The 19,185-nt window shown below is 45.5% G+C and overlaps 1 protein-coding gene and 1 long non-coding RNA gene across 8 annotated transcripts in view; one reads left to right on the top strand and one right to left on the bottom strand.

Moving 5' to 3' along the window:
- The window catches only part of SYTL5 (synaptotagmin like 5), a 186,838-nt gene that overhangs the window by 128,644 nt on the left and 39,009 nt on the right, over nt 1–19,185 (top strand). For all 6 annotated transcript variants that reach the window (XM_029603207.1, XM_029603206.1, XM_029603201.1 and 3 more), the window contains 3 exons: nt 2,698–2,857; nt 7,903–8,032; nt 12,565–12,671. In XM_029603207.1, coding sequence (XP_029459067.1) covers nt 2,698–2,857; nt 7,903–8,032; nt 12,565–12,671 — 397 coding nt within the window. The remainder of the gene's footprint in view (nt 1–2,697; nt 2,858–7,902; nt 8,033–12,564; nt 12,672–19,185) is intronic.
- On the bottom strand, nt 10,997–18,561 carry LOC115092396. 2 transcript variants are annotated; one of them, XR_003857000.1, is made up of 3 exons: nt 18,389–18,561; nt 12,529–12,648; nt 10,997–11,633 (listed from the first exon to the last, which is right to left on the bottom strand). It is a non-coding gene; the product is annotated as an uncharacterized LOC115092396 (long non-coding RNA). The 2 variants fall into 2 exon arrangements; XR_003856999.1 differs by having other exon boundaries at nt 18,412–18,561.

Below are 19,185 nucleotides of genomic sequence, written 5' to 3'. Positions count from 1 at the left end.
AGAATTTGAGGGTTATGACTCCGTGTACCCACTTGACCCACAAGTATCCACTCATGTGACATTGATTTGTCTGTTTTATAATACGATCTTGCAGTAGGGCTGCAAGTCTGATTTTTTTGAGGTATAGCTGAACTCATTTTGCAGTGACTGAGATGGAATTGTGTGTCTTCAGGCTTGCACAGTACAAGGTGACATCTGTTATTTCAAAACTGGAGGTCTGGACTGGCTAATTGGCCCCAGAAGACTTTTAAACGGGACAGTGGGAAAAGGGAACAGATTTGGCATGTAACCACAGTCTTCCAAGACAAAATACTTTTTTTTTTCCATTTATTAAAGAATCATTATAGTTACTGGACTGCGATAATCAAAGGTACAGGACATATACAAAACAGCATGTCAGTTATTTTAAATACCTCATCAGATGTACAGTATTAATTCTATGAAAAGGACCAGCTTTGCGTTCTGGATTTTGGATCCATTCTTGTTCATGCTTACTTCCTGTGACTTCCACTTTGTTGTAACTCCCTTCCTAGCCCTCTGAGAGAGCAGAGCTTGCAAGAGCTCAGTTCAGCTACACCCTCTGCTTTCATGTTCTGCTTATAATTCTGACAGTAAGTATTCTCTCACCAAGGAAACTGACAATAGGTATTCTCTCACCAAGGAATCCAGCACCGTGGATTCTTGTGTAATTAATAACATGCTCTTTAGTGAAGGCGCTGATTGAAGCCCTAGTAGCTAAGTGCCCAGTGACTCTCAGAGCTATGCTGAATAGCTAACGACCTGCTGAGATACGGAACGAGGCAAGGCTGTCCTTTCCTTAGGGCACAGGATACATACTGCACTGTATTACTGAGCCCAACGCTTCAAGACTTTTCCAGCTGAAATCCTCTTCTAAGCCAGCTCGGGACCTATTACGCTTTTCACATCGTTATTCGTACTTTTGATTTTTGTAGTTGAGTGACCACAGTGCTCCCTTCAGGGCCTTCTGGGGAGCCCCTAGTGGTGTGCAACCAATTTCTTATCAAGGGCCTCTCACCAGTTCTGCTGCACTCGCTGGGGACCCCCTGTCTCTGCTTTAATACAATTCTTTAACAAGCAGTTCCAGGAGCCTCCAAGAGCCCCATCCAGGGCGTCTCTGGAACTGCTGGTTTAGCCAGTGAAGCATATCGCGCAAACAGTAACAACAATATTTGGGTTCTTGCCTACAGACTGCAGCACGCATGCATCCTACAAATTCACTGCGCGAGGGAATGCTTCCAAACAGATCTGGGAAGCCTAGAAGTCGTCGTCATATTCCCACCACTGTCGAAATAAGCACCTTGCTTTAACATACTAGATGTCCATATTCAACACTATCTGACTGAACAAATTAACTTAATAACCGTCCCCGGCTAACTTGTCCGGAATATTCAGTGGTGTGGCCGCACTGCTGAATACCAGATAAATTTATCTGGCTAACTCAAAGTTATCTGGCTGACTTTAGACCGGCTCAGTAGCAAGGGATGAGAGCAAGGGAAGGAAAGGACGCACAAGGATTTCATGTTGAAATACCCCTCGTGCACTTTTCCATGCCAGCTTTGCCCTTGAGGGAAGGAGGAGCAAAGGAAAATGCCTGTGGGCTTCGCTTGACTAATTTTTAAAGGAAAACTCAGCAGGACAGTAGCTGTCCTTTGTCAGTCAGCTCTCAGGTTAGCGGGTACAAGAATACCCATGGACTTTCACGCAACCTGTGGTGCTGAGAATTGCTCACAAAGGGCCAGATTTTCAAAGGGTTACGCGCACCGAGCCTATTTTGCATAGGCCCGGCAACGCGCGCAAGCCCCTGGACGCGCGTATGTCCCGGGGCTTTGTGAAAGGGACGGGGAGGGGGCGGGACCGAGGTCTCCAGCAGAGCAGCCGTGCCAGGGGATCGCACGCCGGCACTTGGCGGCGCGCGCAACCTACGCCTGCCCAGAGGCAGGCGCAACTTCTTAAACAAAGGTCAGGGGGGTTTTAGGTAGGGCTGTGTGTGGGGGGGGGGGGGGGCCGAAGGAAAGTTCCCTCCGAGGCCGCTCCGATTTCGGCCTCGGAGGGAACAGGGAAAGCCATCGGGGCTCCCCTAGGGCTCAGCGCATGCAAGGTGCACAAGTGTGCATCCCCTTGCACGCACAGACCCCGGATTTTACAACATGCGCGCGGCTGCTCACACATGTTATAAAATCAGGTGTAGATTTGTGTGCGCCGGGTTGCAGACAGGCCAATCTGGGCATTAAGAAAAACTGTGTGCTAGTTTTTAGCACACATTTTTAACTCCCAGATTACTATATCAGGGATTTAAAGAAATAAACTGATGCTATGCTAATGCATCCGGAGTTTTAAAAAAAAAAAAAAAAAGCTTCTAAACCTTCGGCAGGACTGTGCACCACACGGGTTGGGTTATATTATTGTAGATTGTGTGTGTGCATGTACAGCAGGGGCCGTAAGGTTTGAATATTGAAATGTATGCATACCTATAAAGCTGTAAAATATGGAAACCAGGAAAAGGTATATTACTGTAATAAAGAAAAAGAATCTGCAGCATGGTCTCTCCAGTGTCCAGTTTTTATGGCTACATTTGACCTGAAAGGAAACATGCAGAATTACTGGATTTCCAGAGCTGCAGTTGCACCCATTTCAAGAGACCGCACAAGATTTGTAACTGTCTTCTTCCTTCCTCAGGGGCAGCGTCCATTCACTGGATATCACTGACATCAAGCCCTCTCCCGACAGCCGTAAGTCACCATCTCAGCTGGCGAACCGAAGCGGCACCTCCACACCAGTCCCCCAGGGGTCCCCGGCACCGAGTATCCGCAGCACCACGTCCAACTACAGCCGCGGGGTGAGTCCAGACAAAGGCACGTCAGCGCCACCGCAGCCCCCTCCTCGTGGGCCAGATGTCCTGGTGTGTGTGTGTCTTTTCTGAGCAGGCTACAAGCCCCCCCCCCCCAAAAAAAATGAGCCTGTTGGTTTCCATCCCCAGCCCTGCAATTAGTGACAGAATCAAAACCAAGGAATCTGATGCTTGTGCTTCATTAATGGGTTTGTTATTGATTCTTACTGTTCTGTCCTGGATCTTTGTCCTTTTTCTTATACTGAACTCATTATCTGGCCCCATTAAAACACTAAGGTACATCCATTCATGGTGAGTCCAATTTTATAATAGCCGTAATTTCAAAGCAGGCTTGAATATGCAAGGCTGCTTTGAAAATTTGCGGGACTGCGCAGGCCTTAGAACGGCCCTGGTCGCGCACATATATATGCCTGTTAAAGAGCGGGTGTGAAAGTCCATGCAAACCTTTACGCGTATACTTTGGGGGAAATTGGAAGTACACGCGTAAAATGATTTCCCTGTCCTAACTCTGCCCCTGGAAACACTTCTTTGCAGTAAGCATGAAATGGCTATCATTTGCTTGTATTCGCACAGAAGATGTGCTCACGCTGTACTGTGGTTACTCTACGTGTGTGGTGACTTCGGTTGTAGAACGCATAGTTCCATCTTTCAAGTTGGAAATGATACTTTGTTGAGGGGGGGGGGGGCCGATGCAATAAGATACGCGGTAAAGCAGGCACTTGCATTGAGCGCCCAGTTTCCTAACACCCGCACAGCCACCTCTCCGGGGCGCCCAATGCTACAGTAAAATGAGCTGCTGCGTTAAAAAAAACCAAACAAAAAACGCGCTAGGGAAAAATTGTGCATCCCTAGCGCTCAGAATGCATCGGGCGTCCAGGACACATGGCTGTGATCCCATAAGTGCATCGGGCAGTCAATAAGGGATTACGTTTTATCCCGCATCGAAGACCGCATCAGTAGATCCAGTGATTGTAGTGATCCTTTCGGGGCTGGAGCCTTCCGGAGATAGTGACCCGAGCACTGCTTTCTTCCCGTATTCTTTTAACTGTTTCTCCTTTCCCCCCCCCCCCCCCCTATGATACTGCCGACTTCCTTTCCGTGCATCAGCAGGCGTAATGTGACTGTGATGTTTGGCCCGTTCTCCTCCGGGTCGTTTTCCTCATTGCTTATCCTGATGGCAGAGGGGGGGGGGGGGGGGTCCGAGAAAACCTGAGATCCTGTCACTCGCGGAATGACTTAACGCTAGCCCCGGGGGGCTGGAGTTAAGTTTGCCACCTTAACAAGTTGCGCGTTGGACGCCGGGGGATTTTCTGCATCGGGGTTAAAATAGCTACAGGAGGCTGTTCTGTAATGAGGCAGGGTGAAACGGCCGCTTCAGGCGGCAGAAAAATTGCCCTTCAGAACTCTCCATCCGCGGCCGCCTCACCCTGCCGTCAGGCTCATCCAAGCGCAGCTCTGCCGACAAGCCCGTAGGGTCCTCAGTCCCTGCGGGAAGTAAGAAAGAATTTTTTTTATCCTTTATTCTTTTTAATTATTGGATGGTATTTCATGTGTCTGCTGTTTTAAAATATTTTATAGGTATTAGGGAAATTTTAAAAACTTTTTCAATATTTGATTGTTGGATACTCTGCTGTTTTGAAACGTTCTTATTTGTATGGTTTTAGTATTATAATTTATATTTTGTGTTTTTTTTCTATGTTTTATAAGGAATGGTGATGTTTTTCTTTTTCCATTCTGTACTGCTTATCTGGCTTTGTTGCGGTTTCCAGTTCAGTTTTGTCTGCATGTTTCTATTTATAGTTTGACCTCCTTATTGTGTATTTGGTGAGGATCTATGTTCAGCATGTGTGATTGAGGTGAAGTATTCTGCTAGCAGGTACTTCCTGTGTAGGGATCTATTTATTTATAAATGATCTAGAAAGGGGAACAACAAGTGAAGTGATCAAATTTGCAGATGACACAAAATTATTCAGGGTAGTTAAATCACAATCAGATTGTGATATATTGCAGGAGGACCTTGCAAGACTGGGTGACTGGGCGTCCAAATGGCAAATAAATTTAATGTGGATAAGGGCAAGGTAATGTATATAGGGAAAAATAACTTCTGTTGTAGTTACACAATTTTGGGTTTCATATTAGGAGTTATCACTCAGGAAACAGATTTAAGTGTCGTAGTGGACAATACATTGACATTGTTGGCTCAATGTGCTGTGATGGTGAAAAAAAGCAAACAATGTTAGGAATTATTAGGAAGGGAATGGTGAATAAAATGGAAAAATGTCATAATGCCTCTGTATCGCTCCATGGTGAGACCGCACCTTGAATACTGTGTACAATTCTGGTCGCCGCATCTCAAAAAAGATATAGTTGCGATGGAGAAGGTACAGAGAAGGGCAACCAAAATGATAAAGGAGATGGAACGGCTCCCCTATCAGGAAAGGCTGAAGAGGTTAGGGCTGTTCAGCTTGGAGAAGAAATGGCTAAGGGGGAATATGTTGGAGTTCTACAAAATCATGAGAGGACTAGAACAGGTAAATGTGAATCGGTTGTTTACTCTTTCAGATAATACAAGAACTAGGGGGCATTCTGTGAAGTTAGCAAGTAGCATAATTAAAACAAATTGGAGAAAATTATTTTTTACTCAACACACAATTAAGCTCTGGAATTTGTTGCCAGAGGAAGTGATTAAGGCAGTTAGCATAGCTGGGTTTAAAAAAGGTTTGGACAAGCTTCTGGAGGAGAAGTCCATAAACTGCTATTAGTCAAGTTGACTTAAGGAATAGTCACGGCTTATTACCAGCATTAGTAGCATGTTATCTGTTTAATATTTGGGTACTTGACAGGTGCTTGTATCTTGTTGGCCACTGCAGGACTTGATGCTGGACTTGATGGACCCTTGGTCTGAACCAGTATGGCAACTTCTTATGTACCTGGCTTGTTCTGCTTTCTTAATAGGAGGTGTATTGGTGTTTTAGGGCCTGATGTAATATATGCAGTGTTGCTTTTCATGGGTAGGGTTGATACAGTTTGAGCTCTGGCAGTTAGTGCTGTTTTGGTATGGGAGATTTACTGTATTGTAATTTGTAATTCAGTTTATTCATAGCTTTCTGAGGGCCAAGCTCACACCTAACGCACTTTACAATAGGCCTAATACCAAATGGGTTGCATGTATCTTGCTTTTTTATGGGATTTTTCCTGGAATATCTCTAGCACTCTACCTGCCACTCCTCTGGGAACCCTGACCCTCGCATCCCCCCTTCCCCAGCATTTCAAATCACCAAGAGGGCTAGACTCCAAGTGGGATAACCCACTCCCCCCCCCCGCCCCCGCTCTCTCTGTGATTTGACCTGCGCCATGCCTTTGGGGGGGCGGGGGAGTGGGGGTTTTTTTTCCTCGCCTCTGGCAGCAGATTGCCCTGAGCCGCCCCTGAATAGCTAATAGCCTCATCTGCATGGAATTTACATGTGATGAGCTCTATGGGCTAGGTAGTTGTTTGGAAGTGCATTTTGGATGCACTAATCCCCTTATTGCATCGGGTTCTAGTTTAGCACATCCAACTGCATGTTAAGCTGTGCACTAGCCTGGACGCACTTTATTGCATCGTCCTAGACCAGCATGCTGCATCTCAGGCTTGTACCTAGGGTGTATGGCACTTTGGGGGGGCAGAAGGGATTTGGAAAGGTCCAGTTAAAGGAATCCCATAGTGACTCTGGCATCTAAGCTTGGACACAGTTCGCCTGCCCTGATGGTCAACCAGGGAACAACGGGTAAAGCAGATCATGCACGGTAGGATTATGGTTTAGCTATGGTTTATGTTCCCCACCGAGCTTGAACTACTAATATTTTTGTTTTGTCACTTTTCTGCTAAAAAGAGAAGGAAGTGTTAAGGCTCTGAATATGGAAATTCTATGAATCCTAGGTTTGAACAAAGTTGCTTGCCATTGTTTGTTTGTTTGGGGTTTTTTTGTAACATGACAGTCTAAAACTGCAACTCAGATGTGCTGGTGTGTGTCTCCAGGCTCTCAGCAGCTTCTGTGTGTGAAGTCTGCATTGCTACGTAAGACCCAGTTCTGGGGTTTCAGGTGGTAAACAAGCTGCTTCTCCTCCCTAAAACGCACGGTACATCTACATCCGAGCACCCGTTGCACCGCCCCCCCAGGTGGTTTTATCTGCCGCGTGGCTGTGCCATAAACTTAAACTGCCAGGAACAGCCCGCAGAAAATCTCATCGCTAATGAACCAAGTCAGTTCCAGTCATCCTGCTGCAGGGATTTTTGGAGAGCAGCTACTGGCCCTCTGTGTGATGCTGTCACATTTAATTCGGGGTGATGGTGATAAGGCATCAGGGAAAATCCATGAGCAGCAGAATCAGGCCCCTCACATATTTGCATTAGAAAGGGATCGTGCACGAGTACTGAGTGCCTTCCGTAGCTGCAGCTTTTCCTAGCAAGCTTCCCAGAATAGCAGTGATACTATCTGCATGGTTGTACTGTACGTGATACAGAGGGAACACAGGTACCACTCGGTGCCACATGGCTGCTGAGCATTGAGCCCCGGACCATCCTCTCTGGATTATAAATATTGTCTGGATGATTCAGACTTTAGCCTGATACACTGCACATCGTGTCACAGCTGGAAGTCGCTGCACTCATGGGGACTGCTGGCTTCTGCCCGTGTTAACTCTTTGGTTACCTTAGCACGTTTGGAAATGCCTTAGAATTTTAGATATATCTATTTATGTTTATATCCTGGATCTGACAGCAATCCAACCACCAAAAGATTAGATTGGGTCCATGGCAACCTCCCACAAATAGCATGACAGACTTGAGTTAAAAGTAGGTTGGTACCGAGTTTACCCCTTGCCTCTCCCCAGGTCCCCATCCCCATCCCCACCCAGACTTTTGGCCTCGCCCTGCAGAAGTAAGTCCAGTAGCAGGTGCCTCCCATGTCTGGCACCCAGTTTGAGCGGGAGCAGGTCGTTTTTGAAGTGTGAAGTCTGAAGAAAGTGATGGAGTTTTGATTCTCCCCGGACAGGGCGCGAGCAGTGGAAACGGTGCGGTACCTCCTGCAGGCGAAAGCACGTCCAAAGAGCCAGCCGGGCTGCATGAAAGGAAAGGCTCGGAAACGCCACCGGGCTCCGTCTCCAAGGCATCCTTGTCTTCAGGTACCCACCCAGTGCATTTCCAGCCCCAGTCACCCCTGGCATGCTCTGTAAATGAGAAGCAGTCACGGGAAGGGTATTTCTCAGAAGCATTACCAGTGCTTTACCCGTGGATATAAGGCCCAAAGGGGGGGGGGGGGGGGGGGAGAGAGTAACTCTGTAACAGCCTGCATAAGAAAGTAGGCAAAAACTTGCTTTGAAAATTATCCCACCAGATTTATGATTACACCTGCTTCATTGTGCACGGAAACTTATAGGGGAAATTTAGAATAATACATTTTTTTAAAAAAATCAAAAAATATGACCATAAGTGCAAACCCGCCCCCCCCCCCCCCTTCCCCAGGGAATGCCTCCACTCAGCTCGGGTGAACTTGTGCATGACCAGGGTATTCGGAGGGTAAGTTTGCCCTCACATATCAGCTAGGCAGTTTAGGAGCTATTTTTATGCGTAAAACACTATTTTACCTGAAGAAATCCCTTTGAAATGACTCTGTAAAGTGAGGAACTTCATGACATTCATTTACTCGTTTATAAGAGTAATTTTTCAAAGGAACTTCACCGGGTAAAGCAGAGCTTTAGCCACAGAAGTGTAAATTTAGAAAAACTGCAGCCAGCGCACATATAAAATGTACACGTGTGCACTCTGCATGTGCGTGCTTTCTTACGCACAGGAGGAGAGGGGTTCCAGGCGAGACAGGAGACTGGTCTAGGCCGGGGCTTGCATGCATTAACTTCTTCATTTAAAAACCTTGGGCATGAGTTCCCGCCGCAAAATTGTGCACCACCAAATAGCGGCTGTAATTGTGGCACGTGTAGAGCTGCTGAGATACATTTTCTGCAGTGAATCTGTACGGGGTAGGTTTGCTTTAAAAATTGTTGTAACATGGGAAAACATATGCGGCCTGTTCTAAATGAGTTAAATGCACGTATGTAACGCCCTGCACAGAGAGATTTTCCTGTTTAGATTTCTCCCGTGCTTTTTTATTCCATTGGTAGCTCAATGCGATTTACATTCAGATACAGCGGGTAGTTCTCTGCCCCAGAGAGCTTTCAATCTTAGGGACCTGTTTGCTAAAGGTTTTCCCCCGTTCTGTATCTATGGGAAAAATGCTTAATAAAATCCGGCCCTAAGTTTGTGACTGAGGCGATGGAGGGGTGGGCAAGTCGCTCCAAGGAGCGGAACGACTTTAATTCACGCTACACATACTTGATTAAGCTGGTAAAGAAACTTTATCGATTGATCAATCCCTCCCTTTCTAGTTCCCCTCTCCGATCCTTACCAAGCTCCTCTTACTTAATTTTTCTGTAGGATGACAGAAAAACTGGACTTTGTTTCTCATGAGAAAGCATAAATTGACCATGCACCGAAATTCTTTGTTGCCTATTGGGTAAATTATAGGGATCCATCGGGTCCTGATGCCGGAGCCTCGGCCTGGGACCAGGCTCGATGCCACAACTCGACCCAACCCAGAGGCACTCAAAAACTGTTGGTTTAAAAAAAATTGTTGCTCACACACAAAAATTTGCACGTACCTAGTCACTCCATTCTCCTGGATCCAAACTCTGCCTGCTGAGAAAGTCTTTTCCTGCAACATACGAGGCTAAGATCTCCTGAAGATGCACTTCCGCCCCTTCTATAAGCCTGGCTATTTCCTGCAATAGTTGCTGACTCTGGGTTCCTCCCTGCCTATTGATATAGGCTACTGTTGTTGCATTGTCTGACATTATCCAGACCACTTGACTCTACAACCTGTGGCCGAACTGCAAGCATGCCAGACGGATTGCCCAGGCTTCCAGCCGATTGATGTTCCAGAGAGACACTTCTGTGCTTCAATGGTCCCAATAAAATCACACCCACCAACCCACCCTGCCGGGAGCAAGGTAACCTTCTACCTGTTCCAGGTGCTTCCAAGGTGATCTGATGAGACAAGCACTGGAAGCAGTAGGAAGTTACCTTGCTCCCAGCAGGGTTTCTAGGGGTACGGGGAGGTCATAGTATTGTGAGTGTGGGTGGGGAGAGGGGGTGGCTGGAAAGATGTATTTAATAGGAATGTGCAATCGTTTAATTCGGAATGGTTCGGGGGAACCAAAAAAGATTGAATTTTTTCTGAAATTTTGGAAAAAATTCATTTTCCGGTTAGTGCGCACTATTGGGAGTTAGCACACACTAACCCGAAAATTGGGGCTCCCGAAAAAAAAATAACCCCGAACCGTGGGGAAAAACGAAATTCTTGCGGGGAGGTGCCCCGAAACGAAGCCCGACACAAAATTTAAACCCGAAGCGCATCTCTAGTATTTAATAGCAGCCAGAATGGGAAGGGAGGGGATAGGAGCGACACACCCTCTCTCCCCTCAAAAATCAAATTCCTATCATTCATAGAAGTTTTTTTGGGGGGTGGGGGGGGGTTGGAGATACTCGGCCCAGCAGGACCCCACAGAGGTTTTTTTTCCCCTTATGTCACAGTGCTACTCACCCAGATTTGTCTTACAGATATCCAGATAAAGTAGCGAGCTATCCGACCACACAAGGCTGGCTTACTTAAAAACCTACCCGGACATATTTAAACATAACCGGTTAGGTTTTCAAGTTACCCAGTTACATATAGCTATAACTTGTCCACTAACCGCACTATTGAACGTCGGGCTCGTTGAGTCCCTTCAATGAAAATTGTCAGCTCGACATAGCACTTAAGTGTAGCTGACTAGTGCCTGGCCTCACCCACACAAAGCCAGCCAAGTGTCCTTTTCTGCACCTTTGCTTTTCAGGCTGAAAGAAGCATACAGCAAGTGGCTCTGAAGAAAATCCCATAGGAAGGGGAACCTTATTTATATAAACATTTACATTTCGCTGTGTGAAATAAATCATACCTGGACACGTGCAGCCAAACTCTCACGTGTGTGTGTGATACTGCAGCCTGGCGCTTCGTGGGACAGTTCTCCATGAGCCATGCACTTAAATTGATGTAATTTTCATAAGAATATGAGAGACAAAGCTGTTGCACTTTATGGCTGAAGCTCATATTAGTTATTTGCCTCCTCTTGTCTTTATTCTGCTTGCCATGGCCATATCCCTCCAGCTTCCTCCATTTGGATAATTTTTTTGTTTTGCTGTTGCAGAAATGGAAGCTGAGCAGTTTTACATGCATGTTTCTTATTGTTTGCTAGATGTAATAAAAAAATATATATACACACACAGACACACAATCTATATCAATGAGACCATCTGGCCAGTCTGGTTTTCAGCATGTCCCAAATTAACATGCATGAGATATCTCTTTGCATGAAGTGCCTCCACTGCATGCAAATTAATCTCATGTATATTCATTATGGCTATGCTGAAACTCGACAAAACCAGGTGGTCCTCGTGAACCCCTGATCCGTAGCCTGTAATGTCAGCGGGGAGGTCACGTTCCACATCAAATGCATGCTCTACTCGCAGTTCTCTGCAAATAATTACGAGACCAGGTGCACAAATATTGATAAGAGCGTTGATTTTTGGGTCGCTGCAGTGCCCATCACTGACTGTCTGTTTCCAGATGGCAGAACCTGGGTTTGATTCTCGGCTGTGTTTTCCTGCTTCTTGGTCTGGGAAGGCTTGTGAGAGCTGTGGAAGTAAAATAGTAATGTTTGTTTTTATTATGGATGTTTTCTGGTATAATCTGCTGTGAACTTTGTGGCTAGCGGGTAACAAGATTTTAATAATTCATACTGGGCTAGACCGCCGGGGACGGGAGGGGGAGAGAGCCTTGGCCATGGCACAACAGTGACACCCACTGGCCAGACTCTGTGCCCTTGCATCCTGAGTTTTGGAGAGCGCCTTAGGCCAAGGACTGTTACTGCAAAGGCTGGGTTATAAAACGAGGAGAAACCAGGGGAAGTTGCGAGTGAGGAGCTCGTTGTGCCTTTGCCAACATAGGCTGGTTCTGGTTGAGGTGGGAACTCGAAGGGGCAGGAGGAAACTACCAAGCCAAAAAGAGAGAGGAGTAGAACTTGCTCTCTAGGGAGAAGGTTCAGCCAAGTAGTGCTCTAATGGCAACACCCACATGACCCAAAAAGGAGCACTTGAAATTGGATTCTTGTTTTCTCGGCCCTGAACATGGCCTGTATGGTACAGTATAGTATATAATGCATGTCCTAAAATTAATATGAATTTCACACAAACATCACGAATGGCTGGCTCTGGTCCCTGAGCACCGCAACAAGTTTGAATTTCAGAGTAGCCAAAATATGTAAATTAGTTTCACTCTTAGATCTGGCATAGGTAGATGCATCTCATACTCATGCATTGTGGGTACCCGGAGGAGCAGAGTTGTGGGTCCCTCGAAGTGGCGACCCACAACTCTGCTCCTACATCGTTGTAAACCAGGGTTATGTTGTATCAGAAACAGTTCCGTCAGGCATCATCTGGGTTTTCTACCACAGCCAGAGACCGTATAAGAACAGGTGAGAGAATTTATAGGGAAAACGGCATTCGCTCTTTAAGGAATAGAAGAACTTACGGGTCACAGTTGGTCTCCATACTTTTATTTTGATAGAACACAGTAGATCTGAGCTGGACTTGAGTGGGTCATATTCGGAAGGGAAGGAGGATACCATCAGCATAAGAAGCAGATCTGTGCCTGGAGATTTAAACAAAGAGCTGGTGAGTGAGCAATGACTAATTTATATTGGCATTTGCGTTTCTCGTGTTAAAAGAGCCTACGTTCTAAATGACCAGCTTGGGAGTTGGGGGATTTGAACACACATCTCTCTGGGTATGGGAGATGCTTGCTGGCCATTGGGAATTTGAATTGGCCTTTACTTGTGGCAGAAGGTGCTGTTACAGTAAAGTCCAGAGCAGGTTGCACACTGTGTGAAATCAGCAGGCGCCTCTTTGAATAAAGGCTAACTACTTGTATTGTTTTGGGGTTTGGTGCTGAGGTGGGGGAGGGATGCTGTTTTACTATTCAGGCAGAAGAAGCAGCTCATCTGAAAAATGAGGGCCCAAACGCTGAAACCAAAATGCTCTTTATAGCCGGTCTCAGTGCACCAGGAAGATAATGGCATTGAGAAAATCATTGGCAGACACGTAATGAAGCCCTGCTCCTGCAGGATTAATGACCTCTGCTATGCTGCTTGGGAGAAATCCATTTTTGTAAGGTCCAAATGAGCCGAAAGGAAGCAGCAGGTGATTGTGAAAGGCTCTGCGGTTTCTGTGGTTTTTAAGTCCCAAGCTCCCATCGGGTCTGAGAATAGCACTGATTTCTTTCCTCTGAGACTAATTACACACTGGCTTTTACTGCGCCACGCTCGAGGAGGCAGATATGATCAGCATCCATGCACGCTGCGATACGTCCATTCATAATCGTGCAAGTTGCCTCATTAATAGGCCTTCATTTTTATTTCGAAACACACAGAAACTCTATGCAATTAATGTCTGTGTGATGTAGGGATATGCACACTCAATTTTTTCATTTCTGTTTCTATATTCAATTATTTTGTTAGAATTTTGTTTTTGAAGTTTTTGCTGGGGTTTTTTTTTTTGTTTTGTTTATTCAGCAAATAGCGCTCACTGTTTGCAAATAGTGCACGCTGTTTGTGAATGACACACGTTATTTACAACTAGTGCATACTATTTGCCAAAAGCAAAAGGACACACAAAGTTTTGTATTTTTTATGGTCCTTATGGTTTATTTGTAATATTTATAACCTGCCTAAAGTAATTCTTAAGCAAGTTACAACTATACATACGGTACATAATAAATAACAAATACATAAATGCAACATAAACGTTTAAAACAAAACAAAAATGTAGACTAGCTGTGAATCATAACCTAAAACATTAAAATCTGACTCTAAAAAAAATACACAAATAAAAAAGCACTGGATGAAACAATCATATATACAATAAACTTGCATTATCATTTAGCCTCTTGCTTTTTCATTTTTTTTTCCTTTGTCAATTTTAAATGGTCTAGTCATCATTATTGTTATTATTTTAACATCGCTACCCCTTCCTCCAGCCTCTCTTTAGAGAGGTGCGGGAAACAGGACCAGGACTGCCACAGTGGTGGGTTTCCTCAGCCCAGGGCCCATTGGTAGGAGCCAATTTTTAGGCAACCAAGCATTTTCCATCTCTGATCATGGACAAATCCTTTAGATTTGTTTCTGGATAGATATGGAAACTGATAAGCCAAGGAGGTTTCCTTCCATTTTAGAAATATGTAAGAAATATTTCTTTACTCAGTTCATAACTAAGCTCTGGAATTCATTGCTGGAAGATGTGGTGAAAGCTGTTAGTGTAGCTGGGTTTAAAAATGGCTTAGACAGGTTCCTGGAGGAAAAGTCTATAAACCATTTTTAAGGTGGACTTGGGGAAATCCCCTGCTTATCCTTAGGATAATCAGCATGGAATCTATCTACCTTTTGGGATACTGCCAGGTTTCTTGTGACCTGCTTTAGGAACTGTTGGAAACAGTATACTGGGCTTGATGGACATTTGGTCTGATCCAGTATGACAAATCTTATATTTGTATGTTTAATTTGGAAGCTATGGCCCATGATGTGCTGTTTGTACAGTTTATTATCTCAGCTGCAACATGTGCTGTACTTAAGAGGGCGCCCTTGACTCAGGTTCACTATACCCTCCATTGCCAGTAAGTAAAATTGATATTGATCTTTAGAAAGGGCTGTACAGAACCATCTTACCTTCCAGCAAGATTTTTTTTTTTTTTTTTTAAATAAACCAAAAACAGGCTTAGTCGTCCCATTTTACCATTTGTTTCAAATAAATGCACCGAAAGTATACTGGAAGGTTATCAGATGAATAATTGGAGGGGTGATTATTCCCTTTTAGTGCAGACATTGACTGGAAAATAATTAAACCTTTGCTGTGAGAAGTGCAGGCAGATGTAGCGTATACAACCAAGATATTTCCAGACTGTTTTAAGACAATTATCGAAACCATTTGTGCAGTTAAATGGCAGTTTACCCGTTTACTGGCCCTCTATCAATGCTGCTGAAAGTATTTTTATCTGACTTTAAGGAAAGGCATTCCCAAAAGGGACATGTTTTAGCCAGTATGGGAAAGCAACATGCATAGATTATATTTTCAAGTCTGTGAGGTGAATTTTCAGAGTTACGTGTGTAAAAATTAGCATATATGTGTGCAAATAACTTGAGCCCGTGTAAATGCTATTTTCTAAACACACACACATTTGCACGCATGAAAAAGGGGTGGACTAAGGTATTTCAGGGCAGGGCCAAGGGTTGGGTGTGTAAGTTTCTAATCCGCATTGTACAAAATGGATCTAGCGGACTAAAAGATGTAGTAATAAATAAATTGCTGTTTTATAAGAAACTTGCACGAGTACATGTGGTAAGAACATAAGAACATGCCATACTGGGTCAGACCAAGGGTCCATCAAGCCCAGCATCCTGTTTCCAACAGTGGCCAATCCAGGCCATGAGAACCTGGTAATTCATTCACACAATTTTACACCTGCTAATTATCTCGTACAAAGTATATTAGATGGGGTGTGTTGTCATTTACTGATGGGGTGGGAGGTCTTGGTGACCTGTGTGGATTGAGGGTGAAGAACTAGGAGGAGAAGCGGGCGAACTGGTAATTTAAATTACACCTGCAGGTTTTAAAAAAATATATACCAACTTGTGCAAGTACATCAGGATTTTATACAAGTAAATTCTTTTTTTTTTTCACATGTTAAAACATGCACATGTGATTCTAAGATAGGCAGAGAAAGCATGCGGATTCAGTGTATTGATATATGCTCTTTCGATGCATTTTGGGTATTTGCGCATAAGCCTACATACATATCTTGGGGGTAGACATAAGTGTGTGTGTTGTGTGTACTTGATACATGTGGGTTATAAAATAGTCATAGAGCTCTGCATGGCCATAAGACACACACACACATACAGGGCTATGCGGAGTTATTTGAAGGTTACACTGCGCGCAATTTGTTTTACAAACTCATCCCTGCACGCAAAGCAGCTGCAGAAGTTCCTGAGACAAGTTTCAAAGGGGAAAGCACGTGGGCATGTTCCCTTTCAAACTTATTGCAAAATGCACCTGTCAAAAGTACCCGTGAGCTCTGAAAGATGACCCCTCAGATTCAGAGTATCCCCAGGGATCAGGGGGAGGCACAGATTCAGAGTGTCGCCAGAGGCCATGAATACATACAGAGAGGAAGGGTAATTCTCAAAGAGCTCTCATAAGGACGTTGGCAGAAACACACATTAGTTACACCGGTTTTCCAATCGGATTTATGTACCTTAAGTCCACTTTGAAGATTATCTGAAATAACCTGCACAGACGTGCTTGCCCAAAGTTACCCCTGCTTTTTGCACGGTGTAATGTGTGTGTGTGTGTTAATCTATGCATATGATATTTAACATCAGTGTGTGGATAAATCTCCGCTTAGCCCCCTGGAGTACCTCTCTTTTGTGTATCTCAAAGGTTGCATGAAATCTGGTTTTGCAAGTGCCTTTATGTGCCCAAACCTTCTGAAGTTTATATTTATTATTTATTTTATTTATTCAGTGTTACATTCCACATCATTTACATGCACAGCCCCATGTTTCATGCATAAGAACATAAGAACATGCCATACTGGGTCAGACCAAGGGTCCATCAAGCCCAGCATCCTGTTTCCAACAGTGGCCAATCCAGGCCATAAGAACCTGGCAAGTACCCAAAAACTAAGTCTATTCCATGTTACCATTGCTAATGGTAGTGGCTATTCTCTAAGGGGCGGATTTTAAGAGCCCTGCTCGCCTAAATCCGCCCAAAACCGGGCGGATTTAGGCGAGCAGGGCCCTGCGCGCCGGTAGGCCTATTTTACATAGGCCTACCGGCGTGCGCAGAGCCCCGGGACTCGCGTAAGTCCCGGGGTTTTCGGAGGGGGCGTGTCGGGGGCGGGACCGAGCGCAGCGGCGTTTTCGGGGCGTGTCGGCAGCGTTTGGGGGCGGGTACGGGGGCGTGGCTACGGCCCGGGGCGGTCCGGGGGCGTGGCCGCGCCCTCCGTACCCGCCCCCAGGTCGCGGCCCGGCGCGCAAGAGGCCCGCTGGCGCGCGGGGATTTACGCCTCCCTCTGGGAGGCGTAAATCCCCCGACAAAGGTAAGGGGGGGGCTTAGACAGGGCCGGGTGGGTGGGTTAGGTAGGGGAAGGGAGGGGAAGGGAGGGGAAGGTGAGGGGAGGGCAAAAGGAAGTTCCCTCCGAGGCCAGGCTGCGCGGCTCGGCGCGCGCCGGCTATACAAAATCAATAGCCTTGCGCGCGCCGATCCAGGTTTTTAGCAGATACGCGCGGCTCCGCGCGTATCTACTAAAATCCAGCGTACTTTTGTTTGCGCCTGGAGCGCCAACAAAAGTAGGCCTATTCGCGGAGTATGAAAATCTACCCCTAAGTGAACTTAATAGCAGGTAATGGACTTCTCCTCCAAGAACTTATCCAATCCTTTTTTAAACACAGCTATACTAACTGCACTAACCACATCCTCTGGCGGCAAATTCCAGAGTTTAATTGTGCGTTGAGTAAAAAAGAACTTTCTCCCATTAGTTTTAAATGTGCCCCATGCTAACTTCATGGAGTGCCCCCTAGTCTTTCTACTATCCGAAAGAGTAAATAACCAATTCACATCTACCCGTTCTATACCTCTCATGATTTTAAACACCTCTATCATATCCCCCCTCAGCCGTCTCTTCTCCAAGCTGAAAAGTCCTAACCTCTTTAGTCTTTTCTCATAGGGGAGCTGTTCCATTCCCCTTATTATTTTGGTTGCCCTTCTCTGTACCTTCTCCATCGCAACTATATCTTTGAGATGTGGCAACCAGAATTGTACACAGTATTCAAGGTGCGGTCTCACCATGGAGATTAGGCGCGTTTTTTTTAATAATGCCATAAATGGCTTCTCAGAGATAAATATTCAGCACCATTTCTTACAGGTAAAATAGTGTTTTGGACATTCCCAGCCTCACTTAGCCCTACACAATTACACCTGTTAATTTGTGCGCAGGAAATTTTCACAAATATATGCACAGAATTTTCAAAATCCAAACGTATTTGTGCATGAAAGTGCAACTCCCCCCACCCCCGCAAACGCCTCTGCTCAGTCCAGCTGACCTTATGCCTGTAGACGGGCAATTTCATAGCTAAGCAGTTGCCACGCATGGAAATGCCTTTGAAAGTGACCCTTTAAGCAGTTGAAATAACGCGGCGTTATTAAAAAAAAAAAAAACCGCGCCTAATCTTAGCTGCACAGTTTAGAGGCATTCCCGAGGATGCGGTTAGGCAGTAAAGCAAAAGTGCCTGCCTGGGATTGCTTTGATTATTGGTGCCGACCCTGCTGTTAAGACCTACCAGTGGAGTTTGCATCTGTTTACCTTCAGTTTTGGTTTAGTTTTATCCCTTAATACACTGCCGTCTTCTTCAAGCATCAAAGTGGCACACGTTTTGAAGTCGGATTATTTCTTCCCAAGGGTACATCTGTTTTGCCCAGGAGGATGCTAAGCAGAGTAACACGCTGTCCAGCCGCTTCAGGCACCGTCTTATCTCTGGAGACAGATGTCCACCGCCCGCATTTCTCGCCTCGTCTGTTTCTTGCTTTACAGCACACGTTTGTCTTTGGCATTTTGCTTTGCCTCCTGCGCGCACACACTTTCGCACTTCCAAGAAGCCTCTTCGGAAATACTCCTCGTAAGATTTAATGAAAGCGCCAGGCGGTTATTGATTTTTTTTTTTTTTAACCCAGGTTCGGCATGAGTAGCTATGTGGAGCCAAAGGGAACTGACATTAATAGCTGGGGAGGCGTAGGGTCAGTGCTGATAATTCCTCTGAGCCATTAAACAGGTTGGCCTCAGCCCCGGTCATTCGCCCTTTTGTGACACTGTGGTCCTTGATGTAAGCTGGCGCTCCTCTGTTCCCATCCAGGGGGGAAAGCATGGAGCTTGATTTTCAGACCCGCTTCTATAGAGGCCACTGCAAACACTGTTATCCCCCCTTTGATCTGTGTGTGTTCTGTAGCACCAATACCCCCCGCCTGCTTTTGTACAATAATTCCTGTTTCTTGCTTCTATCGATGTGTCATGTCACAGAGCCATCAATAGGTAATCCCCATAGGGTCATCTGAATGTGGTAAAGCCTCTGCCGTCTGTGGA

Source organism: Rhinatrema bivittatum, chromosome 5 (assembly GCF_901001135.1).
Source record: "Rhinatrema bivittatum chromosome 5, aRhiBiv1.1, whole genome shotgun sequence".
In the NCBI taxonomy this organism is placed as follows: Eukaryota; Metazoa; Chordata; class Amphibia; order Gymnophiona; family Rhinatrematidae; genus Rhinatrema; species Rhinatrema bivittatum.
This window is presented reverse-complemented; position numbering and strand designations above follow the sequence as displayed.